This window comes from Poecilia reticulata, linkage group LG4 (genome assembly GCF_000633615.1).
Source record: "Poecilia reticulata strain Guanapo linkage group LG4, Guppy_female_1.0+MT, whole genome shotgun sequence".
Taxonomy (NCBI): domain Eukaryota; kingdom Metazoa; phylum Chordata; class Actinopteri; order Cyprinodontiformes; family Poeciliidae; genus Poecilia; species Poecilia reticulata.
The window spans coordinates 3,842,081-3,849,784 of NC_024334.1; the positions used below are offsets into that span (position 1 = coordinate 3,842,081).

Consider the following 7,704-nt stretch of genomic DNA (forward strand, 5'->3'; position numbering starts at 1 on the left):
TTAGCTCATGTTAGCTCCTGCTGAGTTTGGATTAATGCAGAACTGGAAGATAAAACTGTTTGACTGGATTTGGCTCCAGTTCATTTCCTGCCTCATCAAAGCTGAATCTCTGATTTTAGGTAGATCACTTCCTCCCAAACCGGATCACAAAAGACTCCTAATTCTGGGTGGATTCTCTCCAAACATTGAGCTATGATCTGTTTTATTTTGAAAGGTAACTTGATTCTGTCCATGGCTTCCTGCTCTTTTCTCTCTTGATAAGATAAATGGATCAAACCGGAACCTGTAGAAATATCGACTCCGCAGGAATTTCAGGGTTTTTCCTTTTTTTATAGTAGAGGACAAAAAGCTGCAGCTTGCTTTGGTTTTTTTCAATTAGCTCTTTATTTTTTGCCATTAAAATATATTATTTTGTTTGTTTTTGGTTTGAAAGTTTGTTCAGAGTTATTAAAATAATTTGTGGTTATTTTCTGAGTCTGTGTGTTGTAAAAACTGGACGTTGTAGCAGAAAATGAGATGTGGTGAATCTGAAGCATTTTGTTATTAGAGACGAAAAGGACGTCGTTTGTCCCGGTTGAGCTGCCGGTGTCTGAGGCGTGTTGACTGACTTTGGCTGCTTTGACGTAAACGGTGACACAGACGGACCTGCAGAGCCGCGGCTCTTCCTGCCAGCTGCTCCGGTCAAATACGTTTCCATGAATCCTTAAATTAAAATAACGTAGGCATTTAAAGGCTTTGAGCTTTGACATCTCAGATCCACTGAGGAGAAAAGGTTTCTGTCTGAGTTTTTACTAAACATCTGAGATGTTAGTGTAGCTATGGAGGGCTGATCCGGCCAAAAGTGACAAATGTAGAGCGAAATGCCTCGATAAAGACGGTAATGTGCCAAATGTTTTATCCAAATATAACAAGTAATGACTTTCTCAACTTATTTGATTAGACAATAAGAAAGTAGAACAGTAAGATAATATAATAGTGCTTCAACAAACTAAATAACAGATGCACAAAGCAAATTACTACATCAGCATATTGGGGCCATTACGGAGAGAAAAAAATAAAATTCCACCAAAAATCATTTACGAAACAACATCGAGTGTTTTTCATTAAAAATATTTTTTGAGATTATTTTTCAAAATGTTATTTTTATTTAGTTTATTTCTAGGAATTTTTTGAACTTTTCAAACTCATAAATGTCCTTGTTTCACAAATATTCTGAGATTAATTTCTAAATTTCTGACTTTTTTCTGGTAAAATTGTGACTTTTCATACTCAAACTTTCAAGTTTTTTTTGTTAAAAATTTAGGAAATTAATCTCTAAATTTCAGTTTTTGGGCCAATTTTACTCGTTTTCTATTTAGAATGACCCTTATACATCATTGCGAACTACACATTACACTTTAAATTAATTATAATTGTCAGCAGTATTATTTTAACATCATTTAAACTTATTTTTATTAACTTCCTTTTTCTGTTTTTACACATTTTATATTTAATATTTTTTACTTTCATATGTAATTTTATTTAGTCTCAAAATAAGGTTTAAAAATAAAAAAATTCTGATAATGTTAAATTAATACTACTGAATGCAATCAATATTAATTTTACACATTATCATCAAATAAGTTGGGAAAGTTCTTAATTTTTAAAATTTTAATTCACTGTTTGCACATTGAGTACTTCATGTAGCCAGTTATTAGTTTTTACATGTATCACTACGTTTGGCAGGATCGGTCCTCCGTAGAATCTCGGTCTTCCAGGACCATAACATGTTTAAAGGAAGGCAGCTGGATTCTCCAACAGGAAAAGTCCAGTTAAACCAGCAGCTGTTCTGTTGGACAGGAAACCAGTTTGGACCGACAGACTCCAGGTTTCAAACGAATCGCAGCAAACCTGTCATGTTGGTCAAAAGGTGAAAATGGTCGCGTCACTTCCTGTTTGACGGAGCAGAGCTCCTGACCTCCGCTGACCCCTGAGGTGAGCCGTCTGATTGCCTCGTTATGGGGTAAATATTGCCGCAGTGACGGCAGAGCTGGGTATAAACGCTGCGGACGGAGCCTCGGCGTCCAGCAGGCCGCCGCAGCTCCGCCGACCGCACAGCCTTCAGCCTCCACCGCATCCGAGTCGGTCAGCACCATGGTCAACGCCAGCATGCTGCTGCTCAGCGCCGCCTGCTGGCTGCTGGTGGCGCTGGGCCGCTGCGACGAGCGGCTAGAGGAGCGATCGCCCGAGTACGACGTCATCAAGACCGAGGAGGAGAAGGAGCTGGTGAGTCCAAACGGTTCATACGGCAACATCAGGATGCTTCAGTTTTTAGTTCAATGTTTGATTAACAGCCTAAATTTAAAAAACATTATTTACAGTTGGAACCAGATATTTTCATAGACGGATGCATTTTTTCCTCTCTGCCTGAAGTGGAGTGAGTCTAAACTTTTATTGTTTTAGATGAGCTAGAATTACTAAACTCGTTTCCATCTGGAAACTTGATGGGAAAATGTTTCAGAGAACCGTTTTGTAGCTGTTAATGTGAACAGGAATGTCATTTTCATTAGCACAATTTGTTTGGATCCTTTCAACGTGATGAATGTTTATTATTCCTAATGGATCAATAACTTATTGATCGTCTATTATTTTATATATTAAAGTAGTTTTTGGGGCTGCACAGTGGTGCAGTTGGTAGAGCTGTTGCCTTGCAGCAAGAAGGTTCTGGGTTCGATTCCCGGTCTTTCTGCATGGAGTCTCCATGTTCTCCCTGTGCATGGTGGGTTTTCTCCAGGTTCTCCGGTTTCCTCCCACAGTCCAAAAACATGACTGTCAGGTTAATTGGCCTCTCCAAATTGCCCCTAGGTGTGAGTGTGTGTGTGCATGGTTGTGTGTCTGTGTTGCCCTGTGACAGACTGGTGACCTGTCCAGGTGACCCCGCCTCTCGCCCAGAACGTCAGCTGGAGAGGCAGCAGCACCTCCCGACCCACTGAGGGACAAGGTGTTAGAAAATGGATGGATGGATGAAGTAGTTTTTGGTTGTTTTGTTTTTGGACCGGTCGGGTCTCCAGGGCGTGTAGAGACATTTAGTGGAGCTTCTGTTCCGTCCTCAGATCGAGGCTCTGCAGGAAGTCCTGGAGAAGCTGAAGAACAAACAGCTGCCGTCGTCGGAGAAGAAGCTCGGCTGGCTTCCACCTGTAAGCTCCGCCTCGCCTGCAGACACGGGGGGCTCTGGGTGTCTAACCGCAACACTTTCCCAGTGAGACCGAAGTCCGTCACGTTTCCTCCTGGTTGCTCTAAGCCTCAGTCTGAGCGCGCAGTGAGACTATCTATGCAAGCAAACAATCATTTGTGGTGAGAGTTTAAATCTCAAACGTTTGCTCAGTTTTCTCTCGTTAAACTCTGGTAACGAGAGAAAACAAAAAAAAGCCGGAAAACCCTTTTCCGGCTTTTTTTGAGCTGGAAAAGGGTAGAGTGCCTTCTCCGGGTCAGGGGGGTCGTCCTGCCTCAAGTGGAGGAGTTTAAGTATCTGGGGATCTTGTTCACGAATGAGGGAAGAAGGGAGCGGGAGATCGACAGGCGGATTGGGGGAGCGTCTACTGTGAAGCGGGCGCTGTACCGGTCCATCGTGGTGAAGAGAGAGCTGAGCCAAAAAGCGAAGCTCTCGATTTACCGGTCGATCTACGTTCCCACCCTCATCTATGGTCATGAGCTTTGGGTCATGACCGAAAGAACGAGATCACGGGTACAAGCGGCCGAAATGGGTTTCCTCCTCCTCCGCAGGGTGGCTGGGCTCTCCCTTAGAGAGAGAAGCTCGGTCATCAGGGAGGGACTCAGAGTAGAGCTGCTGCTCCTCCACGTCGAGAGGAGCCAGTTGAGGCTCGGGCATCTGGTCAGGATGCCTCCTGGACGCCTCCCTGGTGAGGAGTTCAGGTCCCACCGGGAGGAGGGGAGACCCAGGACACGCTGGAGGGACGATGTCTCTCTATGGCCTGGGAACGCCTTGGGGTTCCTGGAGGAGCTGGAAGAGGCTGGGGAGGGAAGTCTGGGCCTCCTGAGGCTGCTGACCCCGAGACCCGACCCCAGATAAGATGGATGGATGGATGGAAACTCTGGTAAACCTTGGCTCTCCTGCTCGGGTATGGAGTACCAGGAGGGACAAAAAACATGCAACGTTTGATGCGTCTTTCACACCACCTGCAGGGTTCATGTTTCCTCCTCCATCAGAACTTGTCAGATGATAATTACATTAATTACTGTTTCATTCATTCTGATGTCCTGTAATCTGCTGGGTCGTGTTGTCATGTGTGTGTTTTGGCTGCCAGTGCGGCGCCGGTGAGCAGTGTGCGGTGCGTAAAGGAGCGAGGATCGGGAAGCTGTGTGGATGTCCCAGAGGAACGTTGTGCAACTTCAGCGTCCTGCAGTGTGCATAGAGACGCTGCACAAACCAAACAATAAAGCTCTAGAAAACCTTTCATGCTCGTTTGGTTTTAAGCCAACAGTTTTAAAGTTATCTGATACAAACGAAAGCTTCAACTTGGAACCTGGTTTAATGTGTTTTAAATAATAAAAATATTGAATCTATTATGTGAGTCACTCAGTTTTACTTTAATCAGCAGATTTGAAGATTATCCATGTGGCTGATTTAGATTTAAATTAATCTGATAAAACCAACATATTTGGTCATATTCAAAATGCTGAGAAAGAAACTGAACCATAAATTCATTTATAATGACACATAATTTAGTTATTGATAATAAAAGTGGTTCTGCGAGCTTTTGGATCTGAATCGTTTGTGACATCGATGTGTTTTAAGTTGACTGACAGAAAACGGCCGCGTGTAGAAAGAGCTCAGGTTTATTGAAATGAGTACATCCCACCCTGAGCCGCCGCAGTTTAAACCAGCATTTCATAACATCTAAAAGTTGAGACAAAAGGTTTCAAGCAGTGATTGAGGCATTAAAACATAACTGACGGCAGTAAATCCCTTTTCTCCCTCAGCCTGATTGAAGCCACAGCAGGAAATAAACCAAACGCTGGTGTGAATAAGTTCTGACGTTCTGGACCAGGCGGCGCTGCAGCCGGGAGAGTCCAGCATGAAGCAGCTCAGATCCGGAGATGAAAGCAAATGAGAAGCAGAAACAGTCAATCCAGGCGTCCATCAGCGTCTCCATGGCGACCCCGTTGTTGCGCAGACAGGAAGTTTGTACAGCAGCCGTGTTGCCTCCGCCCCTCCTGGACCGCTGTGCTTGCTGCCGGTTCGACCCGCCGCCGCTCCGGACTCCTGGACGGAACCCAGACAGTTTCAGTGAATCACAACTTAATGGCTTCCAGTGATTTCCTATTTATGGAAGAAATTAAACTTGAACAAATCCTGGAAATCTGCATGTTCACCTGAATAATAATAGTCGATTTAAACTTGAATCCAGCAGAATAGAAGCTTAATATTTTATACAGTTATGTGACTTTATGTCCAAGAAAAACCGAGAATGGTCGAACGCTACGGGCTGCACAGTGGTGCAGTTGGTAGAGCTGTTGCCTTGCAGCAAGAAGGTTCTGGGTTCGATTCCCCGGTCTTTCTGCATGGAGTCTCCATGTTCTCCCTGTGCATGGTGGGTTTTCTCCAGGTACTCCGGTTTCCTCCCACAGTCCAAAAACATGACTGTCAGGTTAATTGGCCTTTCCAAATGGCCCCTAGGTGTGAGTGTGTGTGTGTCCTGTGTGTCTCTGTGTTGCCCTGCGACAGACTGGCGACCTATCCAGGGTGACCCCGCCTCTCGCCCAAAACGTTGGCTGGAGAGGAACCAGCACCCCTCCTGACCCCACTAAGGGAAAAAGGGTGCAAGAAAATGGATGGATGGATGGTCGAACGCTACTTTCTTTGATAAATCAACTATTTGATTGAAACAATTTGCTGCCATCGATGCAGCAACAACCAACCAACAACCAGCGTCACATAGAAACGTCTCCAAATGAAACTTCTTCCAACAATCTGGCAATTTGCTGACAATCTGGGGTTTTTTCAACATGATGGGAAGTTAAAACCTGAACAAATTCTCGTTTTGGACATGTGGTCAAACTTTCTTCAACAGATCTTCTCAGAATTTGTGTTCAGTTTTCAAAACGGCAGTGGAAACAGGAGCTAACGAAGTGGAATCAACTCCGGAGAGCAGAAGGGAAAACTGGCCCAGATTTTATGAACATACCAATAAAAGCTGTTGCATGGTGCTAATAGAGAACAGAAACACAAACTGTTTGTTTTTCTTTATGCTCTCATAAAGGAGGTTTCCTTTATGAGTGCAGTAGCAGCATGCAGCCGGCAGATGGTGCTGTGACTCTTCTGCAGTAACAATATGCAGCCAGCAGATGGTGCTGTGACTCTTCTGCAGTAACAACATGCAGCCAGCAGATGGTGCTGTGACTCTTCTGCTTTAATCTCATGTAAATTAAAACTGTAATCTGACACAAGCTGCCATGTAGCTGTTATATCAATCACTTTAAACATTAAATTCAGGTTTTACTTCCCTACTTTCTGTCAATTCCACTTTCCTTCAGTGTATCTGACATGCTGAGAAGAGATAAAGGCGTCGCATGTTGAGTTACAGCAGAGACGACCTGATTGTCAGCGGAGCTGTTGGTACTCACAGGTTATGAGATGCAGAGCAGCACAAATGAGTAGCGTCAGCGCGGGGATACCAGCGAGGGGCGCGGCGGCAGAGTTGGGAGACGACGAGGAAGAGGAGCCTGCTTGGTTCACCTGAGGAGTTTCTGATTCTGCAGCTTTACACTTCTGACTGTTGAAACAGAAACTGAATCAGAACGAAAAGCTCGACCTCTAACACTGAGACCAGCAGAAGGATGGACTCACAGCTGCTTCTCCAGGTACTGCCGCTTGGATTCACAGACTTTGGTCAGACTCTGAGCTGCTGACTTCTGGTTCTCAGCTGCCGTCTTCAGGCTGAAGCAGGACTCGGCCTCATGGAAAGCCTGCGTCAGGTTTTGCTGCAAAGCCTCGATGTGCTCTGAGGACGCACAGAAAAGGACCAGTTAGTACCAGGAACACACAAACAGATATTAAAGAAGACCAGCAGGATCATAAAACAAGTTAATAAATGACTAAACTCCAGTTCTTTAGAGCCACTGCCATGTTGGATTTGGATGCCAGCAAAAAAAAGTCAAGAAATGACTCATTATCATACTAAAGCCCCACCAAAGCTCCTGCTCTCGCCCGTCTCCCATCTTCCCAGATACAAGCTGAGCTTCCTCCACCTTAGTGATGGGGCTGGACTCCGTCATGCAGGAGGAGCCCGAAGCAGAGATGCTGCGTCTGCATCGAGGGATGGCTGGAGGCTCCTGGGCTCGTCCCTTTGGAGGGTTTCTGGGTTTGTCCCACTGGGAGGAGAGTCCTGGGAAGACCCAGAAGGACTATGTATGTCCTGTCTGGCCCGGAAACAGCCTGGGATCCCACAGAACCAGCTGGAGGATCTCTGAGAAGTGGAAGATGATGGTAGCGGCACTAAAGGAGCTGCTGATACCGTTGACTCTTAAGAGTATGTAGGTGTAGAACTTAAACACTCCTGGATCAGAGATTCTTTGTTTGTTGTGAAGAAGGAAGTTGCGCTCAGTGTCTTCAGACGGGTCGTTTCCTTCTTGGTGCAGATGTTGCTCTTGTCAAACCCCCAGTTGGTAGCGGCAGATGGCCATCCACACTGAACCAGGTTCAAA

The 7,704-nt window shown here is 45.2% G+C and overlaps 3 protein-coding genes across 6 annotated transcripts in view; 2 read left to right on the plus strand and 1 right to left on the minus strand.

The window, feature by feature from the left end:
- The window catches only part of LOC103463149 (survival motor neuron protein-like), a 15,634-nt gene extending 15,367 nt beyond the window's left edge, over positions 1 to 267 (plus strand). For all 3 annotated transcript variants that reach the window (XM_008406348.2, XM_008406347.2, XM_008406349.1), the window contains exon 10: positions 120 to 267. The gene's annotated coding sequence lies outside the window, so the exon portion shown is untranslated. The remainder of the gene's footprint in view (positions 1 to 119) is intronic.
- Positions 268 to 1,589: 1,322 nt separating this feature from the next.
- Positions 1,590 to 4,563, plus strand: LOC103463151 (cocaine- and amphetamine-regulated transcript protein-like). 2 transcript variants are annotated; one of them, XM_017304342.1, is made up of 3 exons: positions 1,590 to 2,265; positions 3,093 to 3,238; positions 4,305 to 4,563. In XM_017304342.1, the coding sequence occupies exons 1-3, from the start codon at positions 2,134 to 2,136 to the stop codon at positions 4,435 to 4,437; spliced, it is 411 nt and encodes a 136-aa protein (XP_017159831.1). In that variant the 5' UTR covers positions 1,590 to 2,133; the 3' UTR covers positions 4,438 to 4,563. The 2 variants fall into 2 exon arrangements, with proteins under 2 accessions (XP_017159831.1, XP_008404573.1); XM_008406351.2 differs by having other exon boundaries at positions 3,093 to 3,176.
- A 257-nt stretch (positions 4,564 to 4,820) lies between these two features.
- Positions 4,821 to 7,704, minus strand: part of LOC103463152 (uncharacterized) — a 24,340-nt gene continuing 21,456 nt past the window's right edge. Inside the window, exons 3-5 of the mRNA XM_008406352.2 lie at positions 6,848 to 7,001; positions 6,625 to 6,773; positions 4,821 to 5,263 (exon numbers count right to left, since the gene is read on the minus strand). Coding sequence (XP_008404574.1) covers positions 5,262 to 5,263; positions 6,625 to 6,773; positions 6,848 to 7,001 — 305 coding nt within the window. The 3' untranslated portion in view covers positions 4,821 to 5,261. The remainder of the gene's footprint in view (positions 5,264 to 6,624; positions 6,774 to 6,847; positions 7,002 to 7,704) is intronic.